Raw genomic sequence first — 25,204 nt, forward strand, 5'->3', positions numbered from 1 at the left:
GATTTCATTCTATCACCTAAATGTCAGCTTGTTCCAGTGGCTGGCAGTTCAAATGATATCCAGGTCATTTCAGGGTGAGGATTAAGGCTCTGCGGATTTTTATGTTCTGAAAATGACAGCAGGACGTCTTCGATCCGTGGGCTTAATTGACGCTTTGTCCTTCAGAGCTGCGTTGTGATCCATCATTCATCAGCCGGGGGGGAATCACTATTTCCCTTTCTAAACATTGTTTCAACCCCAAACAGTCACCCCAAATAAAGGCCCGTGTGACTGATGAGCCCACAATGGGTGTCATTGACTGGCTGAATAAGGATGCGTCTGTGTGTGGATGTGCCACCCAGCGGTCCTCTCTCTCAGGTAGGGGGGGGACAATGGTACCAGAGCCGCCTGTCCATGTGCAACATGTGATGTGTCTGAGGATATAAAAGCACGTTAACCGACAACAACGCTACATCCAGTTCACAGTGACCGGACGCCAAGATGAGATTTCTGCTGGTGTTCCTGGCTGGGGCGGTCTTTCACTCCGGTAAGAGCAGAGCCGATGGAGTCTTGCTTTCAATTTTATGGCTCCAAGAATCTTTTAGTGAATTGCAATGAAGCTTGACTCTTGTGTTTATGGTGATTTGTAGCTTTATCTGCATCTCTGCAAGCCGCAGAAAAGGAGGAAACTGTCGCACAACACGGTGAGAAATCACTGCTTCTTTTTTTTTTTTTTAAATCAGTGGAAACAATCGATCGACCAATCGATCAATCAATCACGATAATGGTGATGACAGTGGACATTTGTTTTGTTGCAGATGGGCTGACTGAGCTGCAGAAAATAGGTACAATCCACTGAACGCCACCGAAGTGTCAGCTGACTGAAAGCAGAAGCTGTGTAATTGTTTGGTAATTTAGTTGGGATACACTGATATCCTGCACAGCCCTGAGTGAACAATGCAGAGTTGCCAGTTCAAAGACAAGACTTCAGTCACGTGTGTTCACAACTTCCCACTTCAGTGTAATTAAAACATGGTCACATGATGGAACCTGTAGCTTCTCTCTGTGTCATTTGTGGCCACAAGGTACTACTTGTTTCCATCAGTTTAGTTATTTTGAGGCTACAAGTTCCAACTTGTTCCCTCAGTTTAATATGTGGACAACAAAGATGGAACTCGAAACCGAATCAAAGAGTGGGGACAAGTCATCTTATCTTGTGAACACAAAATAACAGCTTAAATCTGGAGGCCACGGTTTATGTTGATACATAAATCACCAAGGTTACGGGTTCCTGTGTTGAGTAATTTCATGCGTCCTCAGATCAGCTGGAGTTTGAAGCCGCTCAGAAGACCGAAGCTGCTCAGATGAATGGTGAGCGTCTCACAGGGAGACAAAAATGATGCGTCACGGCGTTGGAGGTGAATTGATTTGGGGTTATTTTGGTTCTTTCCAGTGTCAGAGAGTGGGAGTGAAGAGGGTTGCCACTTAGGTGAGAGGACTTTCACTCCTTTTACAACTCATAACGGCTGATCCCGGTTCAACTGCTAACGGAGTTTTTCTTGTCCAAACAGAGGCAGAAACTTTGACGGGTAAGTTAACCCCACAGCGCGAACGACTGTAACGGGTTCTGTATGGATCACATGTACTTCAATGGTTTCAGAGTGTGTTAGTCGTAAGGACGCGACCCCAGGTGAGTCAAAGCATCCTGACGCCTTTACTACACCACGTGTGATTCACCTTTACTTAACATGCGACATGACGTAACTGTGCAACTCCTCCAGCAGAGGGAGGCGGGAAGACGGAGGCTGCGGCACAGGAGGGTGAGAGGTTTTACTCTTCCAATAATCAGCCTGTAGGGGGCAGCAGAGGAGAGATTTAAAGATGACAAGCACAGATGTCATAGTGGTGTAAAATATCACGACCTTGTGGCACTTTTTTTTCCACAGAATCCTCCGAGTCCTCTGAGGAGGAGGCAGACGGTGAGGAGGCTACGCACCAGATTAAAGCTTCAAACTAATACAATAAATCTCAGCATTTACGCTTCGTCATTTTTAATGTCTAGTTGTAATCTTTTGAATTTATTAGATCCATTTAAAATTTTGCACAAACAAAATGCCGATTCATTTTTTTGAAATTTCATGATTTTTCTTTCCAATTTTATGAAATAGACAGATTCGATTTAAATAAAAATGAATTCAATTAATTTCATATTTTCCTTTTTTTTATTTCAAATAGATTATTTGGCTTGATTTTATTTCTTATTTTTGTAGTTTCAGTCCCACAGCCACGTCTGCGCGCCCTCTAACCTTTTGGAAATCCCTGCTGATAACAGCTGACTCAGTCTTCAGAGCATTTAAACGTCAACTTGCCACTCATTGATCCATTTATGCTTTTGTTATTTTTGAACAGGGAGACAGAGGCGAGGTAAGAATCGTGCCTGTACACATACAGCTAAAAGTGTTTTTTTTTTCCCAAAAAAATCAAATAATACACCTTGTGTTTTATACTGAATGATTGTGACATATTTAAAAAAAAAAGCATTTCCTCTCTTTTTCTGTGGCACATTTAGAATTAGAGAGAGCATAAACAACAGCTTAGGGGGAAAAAAAACCCATTAAAATCCTTCAACTGTCATCGTTTTTCATATTTGAATGTCTTCCAGAGCACCAGGATGCAGCTCCAGTGACCCTGAGCAGTTTGGGTAAGATCCACATAAAACTCACAATGATATCTACAAAAAAATACATGTTTTTCTACATGTTTGTCCTCTCTGCAGATAAGGTTGTTCAAGATTCCACTAAGCAACAAGGTGAGGTTATCTAAAAAAAGCTGTTTATTTGTTTACAATATTGTTGGGTGCATTCAGAGCTGGTATCCGCTCAGGAATGACGTGGTGTGCTGGTCTGAGCGACCCAGTGAAAGTTAAATTGTAGGTTACGCAATGAGACAGACTGTGAAAACCAGAGCCAGACACAGCGGGTCGGACCTAAATAGAAGCTTTATAGGCTGCGTTTAGAACACAACAGGCCTCAAGAGCAATTATACATTTACAACCTCACAGCTTGCAAAGAAAAGAAAGTGATTTATACAACCAGTTCAAAACAAATCCCAGTTTACGAATTCAAAAAAGGTTGCAAGGATTGTTTATGTGAACACAGACCTCCTTGTGTGAGTACATCTAGGACAGAAATCCAGGGCACTTGGAGATGTGCGTCCCCTGGTGCTTATTGTTCTTGATTTATACTGTATCATCTGCTTCTGGTTATTTTTGGACCAAGGATGCGCTGCTCCCGTCCCTAAAAGATGCTGAGAGGGATCTTTGAATCGATTCCTCTTGCTCCAAGGTCGTCGAAACAATGACAAACTAGGAGTCTAATCCTTTAGGAGCACCAGTTAGAGGAGGCCTCACAGCAGTAAAACTCGTTCTGGTGCAGTCATCATTCATCAGGGTTACGCAGGAGGAGTGAGTCATAGCAAAGAGACCCGGGGTATGACTCGAACGCTGGTTTGGAGCGCTCTGGAAAACTACTGAATTGTGGTGTTTGAATTGTAAAGCTAGTGTAAAGGAATCCTCTCTCTGCACCCCCACCCCCACCACCACCACCTCAGATGTTGTGGAGTGAGACGGCACAGCGGCACGAGGAGCCCTCTCATCACCACCCAGTGCCTGCGCTGCAACCCCACCCTGCTTGCTGTTAATAAAAGGAAAGACTTCCACCCACCTTTAACCTCGGCGTCTGCATTTCTTCCACCTTTCCTGCTGTGACAAATGTTTGTACAAGGTTTTCTGAACTGCCACTGTAGTAGAGCTGCAGGATCTGGGAAATGCATTTGTGATATTGGATTCAAAACAGCAGAATTGGGTGCAAATACTCGCTTCACTCACAGATCTGATATTGAACCGGTGGTGCCGACCCGTGACTCCATGGTCCGACTCACAGTAACCCAACAGCGATCCTGACACATGGTTCAAATGAACCGCTTTTAATACATTTAAATCAAATGCATTCATGTGTATATATTCTTTGCTTATTCAGTAAGAAGTGCTGTGTGGTTTAGTCCAACCTCATGATATTCAATAAACACTCCATAAAAAGATCTCTGGTATCGGTGCTGGTAAATGTGTATTGGCTCAAAACTGTATACAATGTGGACTGGTGCCACCTCCAGTTTCTGTGGGGTTTTAAATTGGATATATTTTAGTTTTTCAGGTCGCAAACATTTGCTCCAAAATGTGACTTTTGTTCTTAAACATGACTTCGATGGCTCTTCCTACTTCCCTCTAAGCTGCGGCTTCTCTCTTGTTCATTGCGAGCGAGGCAGTCGCCAGGCTGCTCCGTTCTACAGCAACAGTCTGTATCGGTTCCCTTCACAATTTCTATGGAAATGAAATCACCAGAACCAACAGTCACCAACTCTGTAGCCCCGAGCATGAACCTTTTTTTTGTTTTGTTGCAAGTATGGCTTGGAAATAGGTTTTAAATTGAGTTGAATCTAAAATTCGATCGGTTGCAACATTCTGAAAATCTACCAGACATCTCTGCACAACCGCTATTCTGATTTATAATATTTCATCACACCTCATGGAATCGCTAAGATGATTCAATTTGGTTTTGTTCTCACAGCATTTAACCTGGAACCAAAAAAAGAATGCGTTCCCTCCGTCCCAAAAAAGAAACGGAACACCAGGCTTTTTACCATTTTTATTTTTCATTTGTTTTGTTTTCATCCATCCACTTTTGTGGACCAGTGTGTTTGATGTGCATTAAAAAAAAAGAAAGAAGAAAAGACATCTTTGGTACCTAAGGGAAAATAAAATAAGGCAACTACAGCGTCTACATTTTGGAGATGCATTTAGTGACTGCAGCCGAATGACCACTCAGTGGTGGCACGAACACATTTGCCCTGGTTCAGTAATGACAGAAGGTCAGCTCAACAGCCGAGAACCTCCAGGTCTGGTTCCCGTTATTTTTCTTCCCATGTTACAACCTTCAGTCAATAAAAAGAGAGTGACCTAATTGTCTAAGCAAATTCATCAGAAAAACAAACTTCCTGGAAAGTTGCAGACAGGTGAACTAGAAAAAACAAGGCTGAAGCAGGCCTGAAGTATTTAATCTCTAAGGTCGACGCACTCAAGTTTCAACAGGTCGAGACTTAAGGTCTGGAGCTCGTTTTTGCGCGAATGGACATTCTGTTGTTACATATCTCACATTCAAGTAACCAAGTTGTCTCTGCACTGATCAAGAATACAGGTGGAGCATAAACAGGACGCCTCCGTCTGCAGTACTGTGATATGATTCAGGTAGTCATCCAGTGTGTACAGTTATCGTTTCTAGCAGTGTTACCGATTATGATTATATATTTGTTAAGTGGTAAACAATGTCGTAAACTTGATGTCATTCTACAGCTGAACATATCGAAGTTTGGAGTTAAACTTGCCATCGATCAGATGCCCCCGATTAGAAGAATGCAAGAGGCCCGATGCAGAATTCATCAATAAAAGTTGGGGGGTGGGTGGGGGGGGGGGGGTAATCACACATTTACACACCAATAACCTCATTTCACCTAAAATATATCACGTTTGCATCTACGTTACCTTCAACATGTATGATCGGAAAGTTACATCTGCGAAAAGGCTAATACTGCATTTTAATTGTTCATTTTCTTTTGCTACTTATAAAAACAAAATTAAAACAATTCTATATACAGAATCAAAAAGATTAAAAAAAGGAAAACGCATATAAGAAAAAAAAATGTTGATGCTTTTTTTTTTCTTTTTTAAAGAGAACGATATGAAAAAGCAAGTCAGAACAAAGAAATGCAAGATCTCTTCCCGGTGGAAGTAATGTGGCCAGAATGGAACAGACAGCAAATTCTAGGCTGTAAATGATGCAGCAGAGAACCACAGACCTATATCACAAGTCCTTTCAAAACATCTATTTTTATTCCTCCTTTTTCCTTTCAAAGTTGTTGGTTTGAGGTAAAGCAAAATATATTTTGGCCTCCCAACCTAACTCCTCTCTCGATGCGCACCGGAGCGGTTTTCTTTCTCTCTCTCTCTCTCTCTCTCCCCTGTTGGAGCGGAGCTGAAGCTCACAGGATGCCATAGATGAAGATGGCCATGAAGGCAGCACTGATCAGGCCAGAGATGGGCACCGTCACAAACCACGCCATGAAGATATTTCGGAACAGACGCCAGTCCACCGCCTTCCGTGAGCGCAGCCACCCTACTGCCACCACAGAGCCCACCTGGAAGTAGTCCGTAGCAGTCACAGTTTAGACATAACAACAACAAAAATATTATATACACACACGGCATCTGTTCATTGTATTGACAAATTTATCAGTGTTGTATCACATTACATTGCAGTTCCGATATATTGTGCCACTCCTGGTCGACAGGTCTGAAAGTGTTTTCATAAACTTGCTACACATGTGAACTGTTGACCAGACTGTTCCTGTTTACTGAAGTCGCCCTCACAATGACTAGTCTCTTTCCCCGTGTCTCAGTCTACTTCCCAGACCGCAGTGTTTGAGCAGCTTACCTTGCAGTGAGTGGTGGAGACAGGCAGCCCAATGTTCGAGGCAACCACGACAGTCAGGGCTGAGGCCAGCTCAATGCTGAAACCGCTGCAGCGGAGGAAAAACACCACATATGTCTCACAGCTTGCCTGCTAAATTCTAAGTCTAATCATGCCTGAGGAAGAGAGGTCTGTACCTTGAGGGGGTGATGGGAGTAAGGTCCCTGCCCATGGTCTGGATCACTCTGCGCCCCCACACCCAGAGACCAGCACAGATGCCCACGCCTCCGTACAACAGCAGCCAAATGGGTGTGGATGCATTTGAAGTCACACTGCTGGTTGTGTAAACCAGCCACAGAGCTACTAATGGTCCAATAGCATTGCTGCACAATACAAGATTTCAACTGATTAAACACAACACTGTTGATCTTAACATTGCAATAACATTCCAGAGAAACAAGCGTATCATCTCATGACCCTCGACAGCTCTTACCTGACATCGTTTCCTCCATGGGCAAAGGATCCAAAGCAGGCCGTGAGAATCTGGAGAAACTGGAAGAGAGTCGACACCTCTGGCTTGTCGGCCTCTAGCCCATCATCATCCAGAGAGCTGTGGCTGCTACCTGCATCCTCCTTCCCCATTTCTACAGTCACGTCACACTCTCCCAGGCCTTCAGGGGTCGTGTGCTCTGCCACAGCATTACAGTAGCTGGTGTAACTGTCCATGCGCACACGCTTTCTTTCCTGACCAGCCGGGCCCTTGTCCCCATCCTCACTGGCACGGAAGTCTGCGTCCCTATGCTTAAACTCTCCATGCAGGCCGATGATGGCCATGGTGTAGGAGGTGTAGCTGTTGTTGCGCCTGATAGGTCGGTCTCCTCCCTCACCCATGCAGTCTCCAACCTTGGCCAGGTGGAGCTTGTGCAGCAGGTCTTTGTAGAGGCCGGAGTCCTTGTGGACTGTGTGGTACTGGCTGTAACCGTTACTGGGCAATTGTGCTGGCCTGCTGTTAAACTGAATCTGATTGTGATTGTTCGTTGATCCATTGCTCTGCTGGACTTGCTGGTTGTTTACTTGGACCTGGTTGTTAGGTTGAACCTGTTTGGAATCTGCACAAGGGAGTAAAAATAATAAGTCATTACTGAACTATATGCCAGAACATCTTATATAAATGTATGAACAATGTATGTTTCTTGGCACATTTACCAGCATTGTTGCAGTCGGTGTCATCTGAATCTCCAATGTCAAATGCCACCTTGCGCTCCTTATTATTATCTCCATCATCTGAATCTCCTATGTCAAATGCCACTCTGCGCTCCTCAGGGGCAGCCTGGGGTTGAGCAGAGGGGGTTTGACTGACAGCTGGGCTTGTAGCAGTAGACGCCTCCTTAGAAGTCTGTTTGAGGATTGGACAGTGAGCCTCTCTCAGCTCCCTCTTCTCCATTAGGGGGCTCTCTGAGGGGCTGGAAGACTTGATATCCCCTAGTAAGGGAGGAGTTAAGAGTGAGGTATTGCTTGGGCCATGTCCAGACATATACACTGTACAGCAGAGAAATACTTGTTCAGGACATGTGTTTCCTTTTAACTTAAGCTGTAGGGAGCCATAAAGAATTACATAACCAGAGTAAAGACAGTTTGTCCTAAAAACGCAACATAACCTGCATTCACAGGATCAGATAAATGGATTATGACCTACAAGGAACATATTTACATGACCACTAGCAGCTTAACTTATGAAAGACGATAAGACTCCACGCTGTGGCTCACATGACATTTGTTTGTGGTATTAAGGTGAATCCAGTACTGGCTGCCAATATTCTCTTGGTGATAATCCTCAGAGTGTTCTGACCAGTTGGACACAGTTGCGTCATTCAAACTGGTCATGACCAGAGCTGCAGCAGGCACTCACCCAAGGCCTGCTCCCCGCACAAAACATCCAAATGCCATGTCAACTCCTTAAGTCAACCAGGGTTTATTTTAGTCAAGGAGGTAAAGACCAATTACTGGATCACCGTGACCTAATTATGCTTCTTGGCCACTGACTGGGCGCTGATCCACATTGATCATGCTTCGTCAGGTAAACCGACTGAAGCTCAAGTAAAGCCTGTCAGTGAAGTTTAATAGAGCTCATACAATTCACACAAGCCAGAGAGTCAAATAGAGCTTTTTGACTATTATGTTTCTGAATACAGCTCGAAGTGGGAACATCTTGATAATAAACACTTAAGATTTTGGAACTGTGCCATCAACAAATCAACAAAGAAAATCAGATCTGTACCAAATTTTACAAGACACCACCAAAAAACCAAACAAAAATTAGGTGTTGTACATAGACGGTTTTAAGGGTTGTACAGGATTACAGATCCCATAACTTTAGCTAGTTAGACATGCAATTCAAAACCCATTCACAGTCCGACAACTTCCGTGTGGAAAACACGTACAGCCAGAATTGTTAAATGGCATTTGGGAAAAAATAGTCATCAGGGTTAGCCAAATCAAAAACAAATTGTTACTTACGTTCAATCTTCTTCTTGAGGCGTGGGCAGACAATAAACCAGACCACTATGGCGGTCAGCAGTGAGCAGCCCAATGAGATCAGCAGAATTCCCCACCAGGGGATCTTGTCAAATCCAAGCACTGATGGACCACCGGGTGCCACAACAGAAACCAGACAGGCAAATAAAGAAAGGCAGTTTTAAAAAACAAGGCAGCAGGTGCCACCTTTCTTAGTGGACAACACATTATACAAGAGCTACAACTGAGCAGTTTTGGGCAAGTTTAAAAATTTTGGGAGACATAGTATGCACAAGTTCAAAATGAGGTCATCCTGGGTTCATGAAACATCAGGAGGCACTTGAAAGGCACCAAATATCAGTAATGACTCCAAGGAGCCATCTTTTTAGGTGTAATCATTACAACCTCATCGTGCCACCACCTAGTTAAAAATGAAAAGTGTATTGGCTCCAAGATGTCAAAAGTTATGCAACACCTAAAGGGTGAAAGAGCAAAAATGTCACCATGACCTCTAAACGCCAAGCTAACAACTGCTCGTGGACAATGACGTCCTTAAAAGGCAACATCACTTAGGGGATAGGGAGAAGGAAGGGGAGTCGTTCACTGAAGCAATGAGGGCACCTTTTTGCCAAGACTGCAGCAAAGCTAGTGCAGCAGACCTGGAAGTATTATGCTAGATTAAAGCAACCATTTATTCATCTTTGCTTTCTTCGAGCCACACTGCTGTTTTGCATCCTCTGTATGACAAAGAGCCTACCATCCTCCGGTGACCTTGGCTGTTAATTAATAAAAAGCTTCCACTAGCGCACGATTGTTTGGGAAATTTAGACAAACAAAAGGAAATGAGGTTCAAGGCTGAGCGATAAGTGTCTCTGTGTTCATCTAAGGGCAGAGTCCACAGTGAATCTCTCCAGTGAGTCACGCTGCAGCATGAGCATGCAGCACACCTAACTCATGTTTATTTAGTTACGCAATGGAGTCTTGCTGCCTTCAGGATGGTTGGAGCATAAGAGGGTACCTCTGTAACGAGCCTCAGGTCCTCGGCTGGAGGATATTGGCTCACATGCAATGGGACATCCAGAGGCAGGTGTGGTAGTCACACACTGGTGAATTAAAAAATGAAATGGCAAAAAAACTCTAGAGTCAGTCACCATTCATGTGGATAGCTGGTCATGGCAAACTTCTAGAGGAGTTTGTGCTCAATAAAATAAAAAGCTGGAGCTTAGGTCTAGCCATTTGAAACACTCCCACACAAAAGGGGGGGATTTCTACCACAGCCATGCAGTGGGATGAATAAGACTGCACAGGAAATGGAATTTAACCACGGCTGCGTTCCAGACCCCTCCCTTAAACCTCCGTATGCCGTGGGCAACATTACACAATTATGGTTTGTTGTTTTCCCCACCAGGTCACCACCAACCTCATACACAATGATGGTGAAAATGGTGGTATGTTACTTACTTGCAGCGAGTTAATTATTTGGAGCTTCTTTTGTATTCAATAAAGAATTTACCAATCGTATTAGGATTCAGTGGCCACTGCTTAACCTTAAGAAACACATGCTGGTCAAACAAAGATGAGAAAAGCCACCTGGGAGGACTTCTGTTGCAGCGCCACAGATCAGGTTTAAGTCATTTGTTGTATGTGATGTGAGCATGAGTTTTATGTTGCTGACTGATGTTCCCCACAGCAACCGACACCAACGGCATTTGTTTTTCAGAGGGTAACCCAGGCAGAAAATGTAAATCTAGCTCGATGCATTGAAGTTAATCAATTGAAGCTTGTGTGAGGGGTCTAAATGTGTCGTCTTTTGAACAACACCTATTTGAGGGGAGGGGGGGAGAGAATTTCATATGCTGTTTGCATGACCCCATGGACAATAGGGCAGTGTGGAAACTATTCAGGGCGTTGTTTCTATTATGTTGAAGAACTTACTGATCAAATTCACACTAAGACAGGCTTAAGTCTTAAAGCCACTTGAAAGGCATCTGGCAATAATTTATTGTGGGTAAAAGCATTATTATTCCGTTTATGTGTGGATTCTAACATTACAATCAATGTGGCTGCAATGGAGTGACAGCAGCTGAGTGATTTACAAAGTGTGAAGAACCCAAGTCACACTAAGCCTCATCTGTAAAGGGTCGACAGCTGACTCGCAAATTCTTTGGCCTCGACTGCAATCATTTGGCCCTTGCTGCTGACTTGAGGTCTCTGGAGCTCCAGTGTATATTGAGTGTAGGAATGTGCTGCGGGATGCCTGGTGTCCAATGGCACAACTATGATAGCATCTCGATCGGGGGAGGAACGGCAAGTCCTATCAGGGGAAACTAAACATGCTGTACTCAGTTGGCTGTAACATTAGTGTGCCCATCAGCAATAATGAGCTGCTGTTGTCTTGAGTGCCAGTGGAGAATTATTATGTAATATTAAGCCTGAACAAGCAGAGGCTTAAAAGTTGTGAGGATGTATGATGTGTGGAGTTGGTCTCCAACTAGAGAACTGACAATACTAGGACAAGGTTGTGTTAAGGTGTTTGAAATGCACTGTCGCACCTTTTCTTAATATGAGGCACCCTAGTACAGGTCCCCACGTACAGATGAGGTGTGAGGGACTTCACACAACTGTACAGAATGTGCCTGACTAAGCAGGGTTATGGGCTATGTTGGAACCGCAAGTGATCTCCTCTCAGAGTACGCTGATGTGCATGCACACATCAGCGTACCATATCTGGTCATACTCTGGCCTGTAGCCACCATTTAATGGCCCAGGCCATTGAACTGTTAGGCCCTGCAGAGACAAGAAAACAAAAAGGAGCAAAGGTTGCTCATTTAATAAAGACTTTCTTGAAGACGCAAGTATTCAGAACATTACAGTACAATTTCTGGGCAGCAATATGACTACTGGTAGTGGTGGACAACTATGACCTTTTGGAAACCTGTCTTTACTGTTGTTTTCTTCTTCCATGTCTGAAGGCCACAGACAGTGACGTCAAGAGTTAAGTGAAATCTTATTTCCATCTCCCTGTTGTGCTCCGCTCTAAAATTTCATTCCAGCTATGACCCACATAAAACCACAAGCAAGAAAGCCCCAAAAAAACATGTTAAAATAAACAAGGCCTCTGTTAAAATGGTAAACACAGTCTGGTTGAGCCTGGAATATGTGTGGGCATCCTGCTGTCTGAGGGAGCAGGTTATTTTGAGCTGTGGCTGTGGGCAGGCATGCAGAAAAAAAAGTGACTGAAACAACACCATACTCACTTGGAGCGCCAGTGAACATGATGGAGAACAGGTTGATTCCCATGGTTATGGCATAGAAGACAGGCAGGGCCCTCAGTCCATTAGGCACAGGGTCTTTCTACAAGGACAACACAGATTCAGAAATCCAGATTCTAGAGTAGAAATAAAACTGACATGTTCTACTATCTGGTTACAGTTGATGACATAATAAAGGCATCGCAGAAATATGAACCAAGCTGCTTGACGTCGATAATCAACAACTTCAGGGCACAACAGTGTTTTTTTTCTTCAGTTGAATTCATTCAAAAAAGTATGGAGCAATTACATCTATATCTAGACATGTGGTGTCTCACACAAATACACAATCTGTATATATAATTAACAACAAGTAGCTTACCTTGTGTAAGATGAACATGCGTACAAAGTAGAAAACAATGCCTGACATTATTCCAGATAAGAGGGGACTCAGGAACCAGGAACCAACTGTAAATAAAGAAAAAGAGCCCCTGGTCAACTGGTGAAAAATAACCTCTACATATTCTGGGACAAAGCCAAAATGTTACATACATAGTATAAACAGAGTATCTAACATGCTAAACGGCAGGGTTGCTGGATATTGGGGTGTTTTTTTGGTCGATATTAAGAACGTTAACCAAGCGGGCTCACTGGGATGATACCCCGCCAATATTATGAATACTAATTACAAGGAATTTCATTCCAGGAATCTCAGTACTAGTTTTTCTGGGTAATGCAATGTCATGAGGAGATTGCAAGCCATCTAAACAGGAAACTGTCTCACCTTGCAGCTCAATTTATACAAGTTGTTCGTTGTAACACCAAAACCCACTTACCAAATGAAGAGGACAGTATGTAGCTGTTTTGACAACAGCTACGGGTCTTGTATGGCAGAAAAATGGATAATTTTACACTTTAGTCAAGCTCATTTTAACCCAATATGACAATCGCAATGACTGTCCCCATTTCATTGCTGAACACTACCGAATGTCTACTTGATTTCCTTTGCTATTTTACTTAAAAAAGAAGAAGAAGAAGAAGAGCACATAGTCTGGTTTTATTCGTGTTTGGGGGAAAAAAAACTGACTGCCCTATCTAATGCAACAATTGCAAGAAAAAAACTTGTGAAATCAAGTCTGTTATTGTAAATTGCGACCGAGAAAACTGGCTTGCAACAGACTATTGAATGTCCTGCTTTCCCACGTGACTCTAAGATAACAACAAAAACCATTCTGAAGTGTACAAAGTACTAAATATAACCCACACTTTGTTTGCTGCAGATACAGCTCTCAAACTAGACTTACCAAATATATTTATGGTCCAAAACAACAGCTAAGATAATATGATAACACTGTATTACCAGTCACTTCCTGCCATTTCAACAATATAATTTGTGACACAAAACAAAACAACAGAGGAGATTTCAGGTCAGCTGACTGTCATGACCGACTTACCAATACGGAGGAGTTCCAGCCACCTGACTCCCTGCTGGCCTCTGGCAACCAGAGAGAAGCCAATAGTAGCACCAACAATGCAGTGAGTTCCAGAGATGGGGAGCTTAAGAAAGGAGGCGGCCAGCTGCCACACAGCAGAGCCTGGAGAGAATTAATACGTTGATCACATTAGACACAACATACTGACCTCATCTCAGCTCTTCCATATACAAAAGAAAGCTTTTAAGTCAGAAAAATGACATAAAGAAGGGTTCCAGCAGCTTACTGGTTCTCCTACATACTTGACAGAACACAACAATAACACATCTGTGTCAATAAATAGTGAAAAAAAAATGAAGAAACAGGGCTAAAAATGTTATACATTTCAGATATGTGAAAGTCCACAGAATAAGCTAATGAAAAAAAGTGATTACATAATTTAGGTAATCATTTACAATCCTATTCCCATGTGTTAATATTACCTACGTACAGAGACACATCAGACTACCACAGTGGTCTACTTTGAGTTCAGTGACCGCAGGTTTAATTACATGAGATAAGCTTCAAATACTTACCAACCATGGCACTGATGGATCCAGCCATCAGCTCATGCTCTGTGCCATTGTACATGCGCACGTCAATGATCCCCTTACGGATGGTTTCGCTCACTTTGGCCCCAAGGAGCACAGAGCCAAGGGTCTCAAATATTGTGGCCAGGATGCAAGCCTGTCGCAAAGTGACCACTCCAGAGCCCACAGCTGTGCCAAAGGAGTTGGCAACATCATTGGCTCCCACAGAAAAGGCTAAGATGAAGGCGATGATGAAGCCGATAATCAGCAGCCACATGTAGTCTGTCAGAGCCGTGTTGGTCACTGCCGCCACTGTGCTGACTACCATTATTGCAGTTGTTGAAACCATGATTGTAGACTATAGAGGAATTACTTCACAATTTTTAAGGGAATGAATTAGTGTCAAAAAGCTTTTTATATAATATAAATTAAAAGATGCAAGTAAATTACAGAGGTACAACTTAAAATAAATAATTAACTTTTGAGGCCTGCTTGTTTAACAGGACTTCCAAGAGTCAGCAGTGCAAACTTGATATGGGTCTATCTGACCAGAAAATAGGCAAGGTAAACAGAGGTATGATGTAGTGATTATAGAGTTTATTGCTATCCTGTAATTAAACTAAATCTGTTGCTTTTCCTTTGGTGCTGTATGCAGAGTGAACAGACAGCCATTGTGCAACTGTAACTGCAGATGAGCAGGGGTACTTCCTGAAAGAACAGAAGGGGAAAAAAAGCCTTGCTTTAACAGGAATTTCTAGTAATGTCACCTTCATATGACACTTAAGAAAACAAATGTATGTGTGTGTGTGTGGGGGGGGGCTTTAGAGGTTTCAAAACAGTATTAACACAAACAATTCTTTCAACGTGTAAAAAACATAAGTAATAGGCGTCGGACAGCAGGAGGACCTCTTGTTGTGGCCGAGTTGCCAAATACCGTGGGTAGCCATTTTTGGTACATGTCGCAGGAAAGAACCGCCCAATATGTATATATAAATATATATAAAACATCCACGTCGACCAATTTTACGCTTAAACTTCATTATAAAATCCCTTGTTGCTGAATTGAGTACTAGTGGTTGTGAAGGTCGTGATGGTACAAGGAGTGTCTAATAAGACGCGTCGTTTTTTTTCTCCCCCCCCCCCCCAACGTGCGCACGTGTCGTCATCCATTCATACAACACTGCCCAGAGCACAAGCGCCTCTGTTCCTGAGAAACGGACACAGACCTCGGATGGTCACGTATAAGTCTTAAAATAGTTGTCTTAGCAGATAACGGAGCATTAGTATCGACGCGCTATGTCGAACCATGCGCAGAATCAAGTCTGACGTGGGTTCTCGTAAGGGGACGCAAACCGGATGTAACCGCGGAAGACGCGATGCTGCTCCGTCGTCGGCTGACCGGGTGGCAGGGATGTCGTATATGTTTGAATGGCCTGCAAAGTGTGTACTGGACAGATGGCCAATTCTGCTAACGTTAGCTGAACATTAAAAACAGCTTCTATTACGCCTGTAACCTTGGTTCGAGCAAATGGACCCATTGTTAATGACAACAGATTAACGCTGGCTTGACCGTATTCATCCCCATTTAACAAAACTAGTCCCTAATATAGTTCCCCACCTCCCGTGCTAGCTTAACGTGTCACTAATAATTTGAGCACTTAAGACAATGGTCTACCAAACATGCTAAAATGAGCTTTAGCTTTACACTGACATAGGTTGACATTGCTCGTAGCTGTGGCGTTAACTAAATAAACCACACCTTATCACAATTGGCTAACTCTGTACTCACCACTCGTTTTCAGTCCCGTGAAGAATAGCTCCTACTAGCCTATAAGCTAATTAGCGCGCGCGCACAGCACACCACACGATAGCGCGCGCGGGATAACGGAAAATTAAACTGATTGTGAAATATATTCTCCGCAAAAAAAATGAAAAGCTGCCTTACGTTAAAAAATAAAGTGTCCCAATTGATGATAATCGCGACCTGATTCGCTGTGAGATAACCCAGTCTCTTCAGGTCCAGAAACGTCGCAGTTTGAATGGGAGATTCACCACAGCATGTGGAACTTGCTCGTGCCGGTGAAAGGAGGAACCCAGGGCTTCTTTTATTATTGGATACGCCCTGTAGAAAGCCCCGCCCCCACAGAACAACTGTCAGTACCACTTTCCTCTTTTTTTCTTGCTCTGTTACTTTACTCAAGTGTGATTCTGAGTATTTTTTATTTGATAGTACTTTTATCTATCTATCTATCTATCTATCTATCTATCTATCTATCTATCTATCTATCTATCTATCTATCTATCTATCTAGCTATCATGCGATCCAGCGAGTGTAGTATAGCACATAATAGAGAAGAAAGACATTACTTTCTGTCGTCACCACCTACTCTATCCACGATGCAACAACGATGTTGAAGGCTCAACAAACATTCATGTGCATCCGGCCGGAAGCGATAAAAACACTGAACGAAATTCATTTGTGTCTGTTTATCTTGTTGTTGCTTTTTTGTGTCCACATGTGTCGCTACACTGAAGAGAAAAGGCAAACGCACATGTGTAGTTACATAATTTTTTTTTTAAAGCCAACTAATAGTCAAGCCCACACATGTTTTATGTTTACAACTAGAGAAATCTCCCAGTGTTTTAATAACAGTCGAAGTATTCCTTTCACTCCCTCCATTGTTTCTTCCCCCTAAACGTCACACCTTTAGAGGATCATGGAAAATTTCCGCCTCCCCATTCACGGAGCAATATTCTTGGGTAGGTGGTAGTGAATACTAGGAAATACGACTCCTGTTCAATTACGTGAAGGCATCATTTCCCAGAGAAAGGAGTGACCACTCAATCAGGGAGTGTCGCACTGTCAATAAATAGTTAAAAACAAAAAATCAAATGTACCTGTTATAGCAGTTACAGTTTGGACAGAAAAAAATATAATAATTCTTAAATTCGATGGAACAATTGATTTTTGAGAACAATCAGAAAATGTACAATGAAGAGGCTCTTCTTATTACTTGCATTGCATTTATCTTGAATTATGTTAGAGCTTCAACCAGAGCTGTTCAAAGTGGGGCTTTGGGACCAGTTTTGGCTGGTCATAAGGTTTGATTAAGTTGGTCATTTGTAAAAATGAATACAAAATGACAGATCTAATCATTCTAAAAATGAAATGTTTTTTTTAAATACAGAATAATTCTCTGTTTATGCTGTTGTTTTTTGTGATGTAACAGTGCTATTATTCTGCATGTATCTGTACCCGCATTCATAATTTTTCACATAATACCAGATGTCAGTCAGTGAGTGATGTAAGGAAAACAATGAAGAAACAGAGACAATGGAACACAGACAAAAGCCATTTTCACAATAAAACATGTTTGCTTTTAACGTAAGGAAAGTGTGTTGGCACCCCTGGTACACACCACTACTCAGCTACTATTTAAACTTTGTTTTGATTTTTTAACTTAAGTGCTCAAATGTCATATAGCTGACGGGATACAGCCTAAATATTTTTCTTTAATGTCATAAAGGCCTCTAGCCTGGGGGCCCACCCAATATAACTCCAAAAACACATCCCTGCAGGAGTCAAGAAACCAGGTTATCGCCAGAAATTGTTTAGTTTATAGCAAAGTAAACAAAATAGATCCACATGTTTTTGCACAAGGCTCCTAAAAATCATCTTGGTCTTATGATACTGAAATTATTCATAGCTTTCATGAGCAACCCATGACTGAATATTGTTTGATGAGTCATGCAAACACGGGTTCTTGTGTTCAAAGGTTAAATGAAGTAGTAGAAGTAGAAGCTCCCTTTTACACAGATTAATTAATATGTTCAAGGACTTAAATGTTGTGTCACTGTGTATTTCCCATTCTTGTCTGTGTTGCTCGTACTTACAGTTTTATTTCAGAGAGACTTTGGTTGTTACTGAATGAATGACCACATAAATAAATTACTGAATGACAAAGGAAGGTTTCTCCAATTAATTCCTTCCTAATGATATCACAGGTTTTTGCCACATCACCCGAGGTTGGTGTTACTGGGGACAATAAACTAAATACGTGTAATATCGCAGCAGGTGTCATTTTGATTGGATGACACCCTGAGAGGAGTAACGTTTCTGCCAGGGAACAAAGTCAGAATTATGATGTCAGTGATGATGAGACCCATCAGTTTTAAATGCATGATTCTGACTTGGTTCTTCTGACCTCCAATCAAAATGCATCCCAGCGTGTCTGCTTGAGAAAATGCCAGAGCTCCTGAAGCAAAGTGATATTTATCAAGTCTTGTGCTGTGAGGACGGCTGGTAGCATGCATACAGACACACGCACATTAAAATGAGACAGGAGGAGCTTCCATAGTTGGATTATTCACAGCTCAACTGAAAGTAAATATTAAATACAAATATAAAACTGTGACAGCATGTTCACCACAAAGTAAAACATTTTTTAAAAAACAAAACAGTGAGTTCTGCTAAACCTCTACGTGTACTGCCAAATTTGTTAACAAATCATTAAGCTGAATTTAGTCTCAGTGGATCTCAGTAAGTTTCTGAGTTTGAGTTCCCACCTAAATAATCTGATAGTCAGGAGTCTGAAATAATATTCATCCAAGACTGTAGGTTTAAGGAATAACTTTCTTTACATGTTTCATTATTTCTTATTTTTCAGTAAGTTCAAAGTTAACACTTATTGTATGTAAAATGTGGCTTATACTGTATATTGTTCATATCATTGCTCATAAAGAAAAAAATCCATACGTTAACTTGAAGGATATCTTGTGTTGAGATTTTGACCCAGAAATTTTTAACATTTACTGCAATTGAATATCAGCTGCAAAAATCAGTTGTCGGGCTCTTTGACATCCCTAAATATCAGCCCTGAAAAACATCGGTTATCCCGAACTCACGCTGTGACTTGATCACGGAGCGCTTAAGGAACGTAACGTTGAATGCGAGCACCCTCAGTTTGATAAAGACGTCTCAAACTTAGTGGTACGTTATCATTAAGACACGCCTCTGTCTAAATAAACAGCGCCACCTGCTGTGTACTACTTTGCCTCGCTCTATAATTTTTATGTTTATGTATTTCTCAGGTTGCATGTGATTAATTAATTTTTTTTGGATGTTTCCAGACACTAACTAGTGCTTCTGCCCATTCGATACTTTGGTTAGAAGTTACACAACCAAACACTCTCCGACCCCACAATGCTACTCTGCGTCAAGGCCGCGACTAGAGGACGAGCATGATTTGAGACAGGCTCCCTCAAGAACCAATCAGAACCACCGACGAATATTTAACCTCCAATGAAGGACTGAGGTGCTATGTCAGGGGCGGGACTTCCCGGTAGGCGTCAAGGAAGAGTCAAGGAAGAGGAGGTCAAATGCGCTGCTTGCATTTTGGAAACGTGGGTTTCTCCTGATAAGGTTGACATGTAGACAACTGCGTCGACGATTAAACAAAGTGCTTCACATTATCGGCGATAGGGTTTGATTCCGGAAACAAGTGCGGCCGGGTTTGGGTGTAGTTGTCTCGCGCTAATATTAGCTAGGGCTAACTCAAATATCGCGTGTTCTTTGACAGCTCTGTTGAATGACGGTGGGACGATTAAAATATTATTAATACGATAATATAGTACATTCTGCGAGCTCAATATATTATCCACATAGAAGGCAATGCATGACATATTTATAACCTACATGATCGCATGGTGCCTCTTCGTAGAGCTTTAGCTTTGCTATGAAGCTAGTTAGCTAGCTGCTACGGTTTGCTGTCTACCTACCTGTGGCATTTATTTTGTATTTTTGGAGCTTGTGTCTCGGTCACAACCGTCATGTTTCACTCGGTGCCCTGTCGTCCCATCTGCGAGATCGGTGTTAACGCGGTAAGGTTTCAGACCAGGAGGTCATTCAGGGGCACGGCGGAGGAGGGTAGAGGGTCGGCTTCTTGGCTGGGCAGGGGCAGGGGCCTGCTGTTGTCCTGGCTCCAGAGGACATGTGTCCTTGCTCGTAAGTCTGCGGGGTCCGATCAAAAGAAGAAGGGCTTGCTCTCGATATTTGCGGACCATTTCGGCTTTGTGACCGGCCAGAGGCTCCGGCGTGCTTGTCAGATTGGCGAGCTTTACTCGAACCTGTACTCGGAAAGAACCAAATGGACCCTAGTGGGGAACATATGGCGCAGATTTCAGAGCAAACATGCCCCCACTGGCAGATTCATAGCGGCCCTTACTGGAGTCTTCATGTGGGAGAATGAGAAGATTCAAGATGAGGAGATTGACAGGTTTGGAAGACTTTGAACTTAACCTTTATTAGCTGAGACTTGTGATGCATGAAAAGCTGCTTACACTAACAGTAAAACACGATATTTCTGCTTTTTCTAGCTGTTAAAAGTGGTCTTTTCTCACCTCACCTGGGTTGGGGGTCTAAGGACAAGGGATGTTGTGCCTTCTTGAGATTATAAAACCCCTCAAGGCAAATTCTGTTGTGTTTTTCATTGACCACATTAAGCAATACAGAGAAACTAATGTGGCTCAGCAGTGCACAAAAACATTGCATATTATTTATCTTCACTTTTTTCACCCATTTGTATTTTTGTGCAGCCCATCACTGTGATTTGACTCTTATCTTTTGTTGTTAAGTAATCAGTTATGATACTCGCACATGCTCACAGGTGTGGACTTGAGCTGAAGGCACTGGAAACAGCGAAAAGTCGAAACACTCCTACAGGGACTGTTGCTGGAAAGCTGGAGCCTGGCTGGGAAGTGGTGATAGAGAAGAAGGACTTCAGAGTGTGGAAGAGGCCTATTCCTAACAGTCACCTCTATGAGTACAGAGGTCAGCCCACTCACAGGCTCAAAACTACTGCAGTCATTAACGTTCCTCATGATGAAATGTGATCGTAATGATACCAGTAGTGAACCCTCTGACGTGCTTTAATTGCTGCTGGTGTCACGTGATGTGGGAGCATCTAAGTTTATGTAAAGTTGTCATAGTAACAGTCGTTATCAATTTTTTTTTTGTTTGCAGTGTTGGGCTCCTACAACGATGTCACACCAAGACAGTTCTTCAATGTGCAGGTAAAGATTTTTCAAATCTCAATTAAAGCAAAGAGGATAAACATGCTTCTTCTCTGGCTTGTAATAAAAGCATTAAAGGGAGAGGTTGGTGACTTATCAGTGTTAATCGTTCAGTCTTTGAAATGTCTGGAATTTCCACAAAGCGTTCAGACTTCTTCATTTGTCCATTCAACTGTCCAAAACATGAGGATTCCTCATTTTCTGTCATAAATAACAAAAGAAAAAGTAAATGTTTGAATTTGGAGGTCTGGAATCAGCAAAGTTGTCACTTTTACTTGTAAAGGACTGAAAATAGTTGGCAGTTTTTTTTTTCCTACTAACGAATTGATAATGTTGTTGTTGTTTATTTTTTGCAGCTCTAGAGAAGAAAGCTGCTCTTTTAATTTTTTAAAGGAAACCAAATACAAAAATAAAAAAAAATACAATGTAGAGTCAAGTGTTTGCCTAAAGCTTATCTGTGGAAATAAATCATGTTCGTTTTTATAATGGAATGCTTTGTGTGTGTTAGTGGTGGCACCTTTTTGCCCTTACAGCACTGTCTTGCACAACTACACTGTTCAGTGTTTGGGTGTGGGGTTCAAGAGCAACAGTAACCCTCTGTGCGCTATATTAAGAACACCCTTGACTTACGCTTCCCCTTTCCCCCAGTTGGATACAGAATACAGGAAGAAGTGGGATTCTCTGGTTATCAAACTGGAAGTGGTGGACAGAGATGTCAGTACTGGTTCTGAAGTTGTGCACTGGGCTACACAATTTCCCGTGAGTTTGTCTTGACTGCCATTATTTCTACCCTCAGTTTGCATGTTAGACTATCAATTCTTATGGAGTCGTGCTGAAACTCTCCTCACAGTATCCCATGTACTCGAGGGACTACGTGTATGTGCGGCGATATGACGTCGACTTTGAAAACAACCTGATGATCTTGGTGTCCAGGTGGGTGTGAACAGAGTCAGATACGGTTGACTTTTTAAACTGCATTCGTTCACAAGCAGCTCGTATTAAACCTCCTGTTCATTCGTACTTCCAGAGCTGTGCAGCATCCCAGGGTACCAGAGACGCAGGAATTTGTGAGAGTTCATTCGTACCAGTCAAAGATGGTCATTCGCCCTCATAAGTCTTTTGATGAGGTTTGTGGTCAGACATTAAACTAGACGACTAAGTAAATAAGCTTTTTTATTCAGTATTTTCCAGGTTATTTATGAGAAGTGGATCTCATAAATCACTGAGTTGTCCTCCAAATAATTTCTCATGATGTAGAACACAAATCATACACAAGGGAACCAGAGAAGCTGTCGGGCCATGTCGCACCACAGTCCTTCTCAGTTCCATAAAGAAGAGTGAGTCTGGCACAGAAAGTAGATCCGTTTCCTTTACAGCAGCTTTGATAAGTGATGTGAAAATCAGCCTCGTATTTATAGCTTAATTCTTTTGAAAAACAGTGGGAAGTTCCCCTCGGTGAGGGTAATCCATCTTGCACCAGTTTAATGTGTGATTTTCTTCTCAGAACGGATTTGACTACCTGCTGACCTACAGTGACGACCCTCAGACCGTCTTTCCCCGTTACTGTGTGAGCTGGATGGTGTCAAGTGGTGAGTGTCATCAGTGGTTTCAAGTGGCTCGCCCTCAACTTACTTTGACCATAAACTCCAAAATTAAATGGAACTGCCCTTCAGACAGCAGTAAACACAAATACATGAACTGTGTATATTCCGCCTTGATCATCGGTGAACTCCGTCTTCTGCACCCGGCAGGTATGCCTGACTTTCTGGAGAAGCTTCATACTGCTGCACTGAAGGCCAAAAACTTAGAAGTGGGGATCTACGACTACGCAAGTGTCATTAAATCCAGCGACACCAACCGCCAGCTGAACCAGGAGCGTCTCGCTGGAGAAAGCCAGCATACCGGCAGTCCGGGGCAGATCTATGCTTGAAAAAAACAAAACAAGGAAGCTTTCTAAAGCAGAGGTTCTGTTGGTTGTTATTTTCCACTTGCACTTGGACCCAAATCAAACCCTCCGAAACCCAGTGTTTTGGATGCGAACTTCCAATGGGCTCTATGTTACAGAGAACCACGTGTCCATCCATACATGTGTTTATATTTGTTGTAGCTGAGAGGAATGGACTATATTGGTGACAGTGCTAATATACCGCCAAGCTCTATGCCATTTTTTTAATGCTTTGACAGCCTTTTTTTTTTTTTTTTTTTTTTTTTTTTTTACAGCCTTTGGTACTGCAACATTGGTCCAATTGAGCCAAAACTGTAAAGATGCTTTCGCCATGTTCCAATTTAACATCTCATTCTCACCCTCTGTTTTGTCTTCCATTCTTCAACAAGACTCGACTTTAGTAGCTGTTCAAATGCAAGCAGCTTGATCACTGGGAGTAGTGGTTAGATATTTTGGCGTGGAAATGATCGAGCAGCACTGTGACGTCACTGAAATATCAAGCTGGCCAAGATTGCAGCGCTGATAGAAGAACCGAGGCCCCATCGGAGGAACACTGTTTTGATTTCACGGATTCAAAGCTACTGGTCTGTCTTTCTCAATCTGACTGGCAGAATGTCATCAACCACATGATGCCATTATTATGATTATTTTCCCACAGAGGAAAACGACAAACACTGGGGATTCACTGGGGCGCGGGGGGATTCACACTGTCACATAAGAACTGTCTGTTAGAACCTGCCAGCATTGATAAAACAGCCTTGTAAAGATAAACCAGTCCTTCAGCTTTAGGGGCACAGTGTCTTATAACAACCACAAAAACCCTCAGCCACGTCGGTACTAACACACTTGAGTTGGTCTCTGCTTGCTAGTTGCAGCGATGATCGGAGAGAGCTCTTGTGCCATGCCCCTAATCCATCTACTTTTCATACGAGTTGTGAAAGAAATTTCTGCTCTGAAATGATTTTGTAGCAAACATTACTCGAATTTGCACCAGAAGTTGTAGGTATTTGCATCATGTGTGTGTTACTGTAGATTTTGTACATTCATAAAACCGCAGCGGGAGCACTGAAAAAAATCTTTCCCCCGTTTGTCATTTTCCCTCTTTGTCGCTGAGATTCCTCATCCTGTATCACCTTGGTTGCTCTTGTATTGAATTATTCTTCAAGGGGTGTTATGAATGTACAAAAAAAAGGCTTTATATGCTATGGATTCAAACATTGCCTATAAATAAAATACACTGTTTACAGCCGGACAATCTGGTGCAAAGATCCTGAAGTCTGTTTCCTTAAAGATATCTCAAATTATTTCAAGATAAAGCAGATTTGTTAATCCCATCATGTCAAAAACATGTTCCAGCCATTCTTTAAAAGTGGCAGCATAGGATGAGTCAAGTCCAAATCGTGAAGGAAGAAAGAAAACGCTACTTATTTTTTTGTGTGTGTGTGAACAGAAATCTGCCAGTAACAAGATCATAATAATTGTTTGAACGTGAACTGTTTATGTGCAGCCTGTGAATGTCATATTTGAATGGTTTTTGTGGACAGGTGGTGTGCTACCTGTAAGAATTTGTACTGTACTGTTTAATCCTGCAGGCACTATAACATTCTGTGATTATTGGAATTAAGGAACATCGTAATTGTGGGAAGAAGGCGCTGTTTCACCTGGGATTTTAAGAATTGTTACAATGGAAGAGCTACTAATCAGATCAAATAAAGCGATCTTCATGTGTGTTGCACTCTGTCTTGGTAAAAGGGATGATCAGCGTCGTGTTGGTGTGTTCTAGTCTGATGGGATAATCGGTAAACCCGACACTGGCCGTCTGGGTGAAAGGTCAGAGACGCTGGGCGCGTCACTGAGAGCAGTGTCTGCGTAACTGAGCAGCCTGGAATTAACAAGACGGTGTAGGAATCCTGGATCTAAA

At 42.4% G+C, this 25,204-nt stretch overlaps 3 protein-coding genes across 12 annotated transcripts; 2 read left to right on the forward strand and 1 right to left on the reverse strand.

The window, feature by feature from the left end:
- Positions 1-412: 412 nt before the first annotated feature.
- On the forward strand, positions 413-4,077 carry LOC147244075 (uncharacterized). Of its 8 annotated transcripts, none has more exons than XM_086188210.1 (13): positions 420-526; positions 630-683; positions 798-824; positions 1,300-1,350; positions 1,433-1,468; positions 1,551-1,568; positions 1,640-1,669; positions 1,764-1,799; positions 1,926-1,958; positions 2,389-2,403; positions 2,642-2,680; positions 2,756-2,788; positions 3,589-4,077. In XM_086188210.1, the coding sequence occupies exons 1-13, from the start codon at positions 481-483 to the stop codon at positions 3,600-3,602; spliced, it is 432 nt and encodes a 143-aa protein (XP_086044336.1). In that variant the 5' UTR covers positions 420-480; the 3' UTR covers positions 3,603-4,077. The 8 variants fall into 8 exon arrangements, with proteins under 8 accessions (XP_086044340.1, XP_086044342.1, XP_086044339.1 ...); XM_086188208.1 differs by having other exon boundaries at positions 422-526; positions 1,761-1,799; XM_086188214.1 differs by lacking the exon at positions 2,756-2,788 and having other exon boundaries at positions 413-526.
- A 591-nt stretch (positions 4,078-4,668) lies between these two features.
- slc20a1b (solute carrier family 20 member 1b) lies at positions 4,669-16,389 on the reverse strand. Of its 3 annotated transcripts, none has more exons than XM_086188206.1 (11): positions 16,252-16,389; positions 14,274-14,975; positions 13,720-13,860; positions 12,648-12,733; positions 12,272-12,368; positions 9,018-9,137; positions 7,707-7,982; positions 6,994-7,609; positions 6,698-6,883; positions 6,525-6,609; positions 4,669-6,228 (listed from the first exon to the last, which is right to left on the reverse strand). In XM_086188206.1, exons 2-11 carry the CDS (start codon positions 14,614-14,616, stop codon positions 6,073-6,075), a joined length of 2,106 nt encoding a protein of 701 aa, XP_086044332.1. In that variant the 5' UTR covers positions 14,617-14,975; positions 16,252-16,389; the 3' UTR covers positions 4,669-6,072. The 3 variants fall into 3 exon arrangements, with proteins under 3 accessions (XP_086044332.1, XP_086044331.1, XP_086044330.1); XM_086188205.1 differs by having other exon boundaries at positions 16,213-16,366; XM_086188204.1 differs by having other exon boundaries at positions 16,057-16,360.
- Positions 16,390-19,604: 3,215 nt separating this feature from the next.
- On the forward strand, positions 19,605-23,322 carry stard7 (StAR related lipid transfer domain containing 7). The gene is made up of 8 exons (XM_086188207.1): positions 19,605-20,542; positions 20,933-21,096; positions 21,289-21,338; positions 21,987-22,097; positions 22,189-22,271; positions 22,366-22,465; positions 22,843-22,927; positions 23,090-23,322. Exons 1-8 carry the CDS (start codon positions 20,097-20,099, stop codon positions 23,266-23,268), a joined length of 1,218 nt encoding a protein of 405 aa, XP_086044333.1. The 5' UTR covers positions 19,605-20,096; the 3' UTR covers positions 23,269-23,322.
- Positions 23,323-25,204: the final 1,882 nt, after the last annotated feature.

Source organism: Aulostomus chinensis, chromosome 19, assembly GCF_037954235.1.
Source record: "Aulostomus chinensis isolate RoL2024-O1b breed Wild chromosome 19, RoL_Achi_v1.0, whole genome shotgun sequence".
Taxonomy (NCBI): domain Eukaryota; kingdom Metazoa; phylum Chordata; class Actinopteri; order Syngnathiformes; family Aulostomidae; genus Aulostomus; species Aulostomus chinensis.

Excerpts from the sequence above, each read along its gene's own strand:
- LOC147244075 (XM_086188208.1), top strand. The coding sequence starts at position 481 with ATGAGATTTCTGCTGGTGTTCCTGGCTGGGGCGGTCTTTCACTCCG. Across the intron at positions 684-797 it reads GGAAACTGTCGCACAACACG|ATGGGCTGACTGAGCTGCAG; the intron begins GTGAGAAATCAC and ends GTTTTGTTGCAG. Across the intron at positions 1,351-1,432 it reads CGAAGCTGCTCAGATGAATG|TGTCAGAGAGTGGGAGTGAA; the intron begins GTGAGCGTCTCA and ends GGTTCTTTCCAG.
- slc20a1b (XM_086188206.1), bottom strand. The coding sequence starts at position 14,616 with ATGGTTTCAACAACTGCAATAATGGTAGTCAGCACAGTGGCGGCAGTG. Across the intron at positions 12,369-12,647 it reads GCATGTTCATCTTACACAAG|AAAGACCCTGTGCCTAATGG; the intron begins GTAAGCTACTTG and ends TTGTCCTTGTAG. Across the intron at positions 7,983-9,017 it reads CCTCAAGAAGAAGATTGAAC|GGGATATCAAGTCTTCCAGC; the intron begins GTAAGTAACAAT and ends CTCCCTTACTAG.
- stard7 (XM_086188207.1), top strand. The coding sequence starts at position 20,097 with ATGTTTCACTCGGTGCCCTGTCGTCCCATCTGCGAGATCGGTGTTAAC. Across the intron at positions 21,097-21,288 it reads TCACCTCTATGAGTACAGAG|TGTTGGGCTCCTACAACGAT; the intron begins GTCAGCCCACTC and ends TTTTGTTTGCAG. Across the intron at positions 22,466-22,842 it reads CTCATAAGTCTTTTGATGAG|AACGGATTTGACTACCTGCT; the intron begins GTTTGTGGTCAG and ends TTTTCTTCTCAG.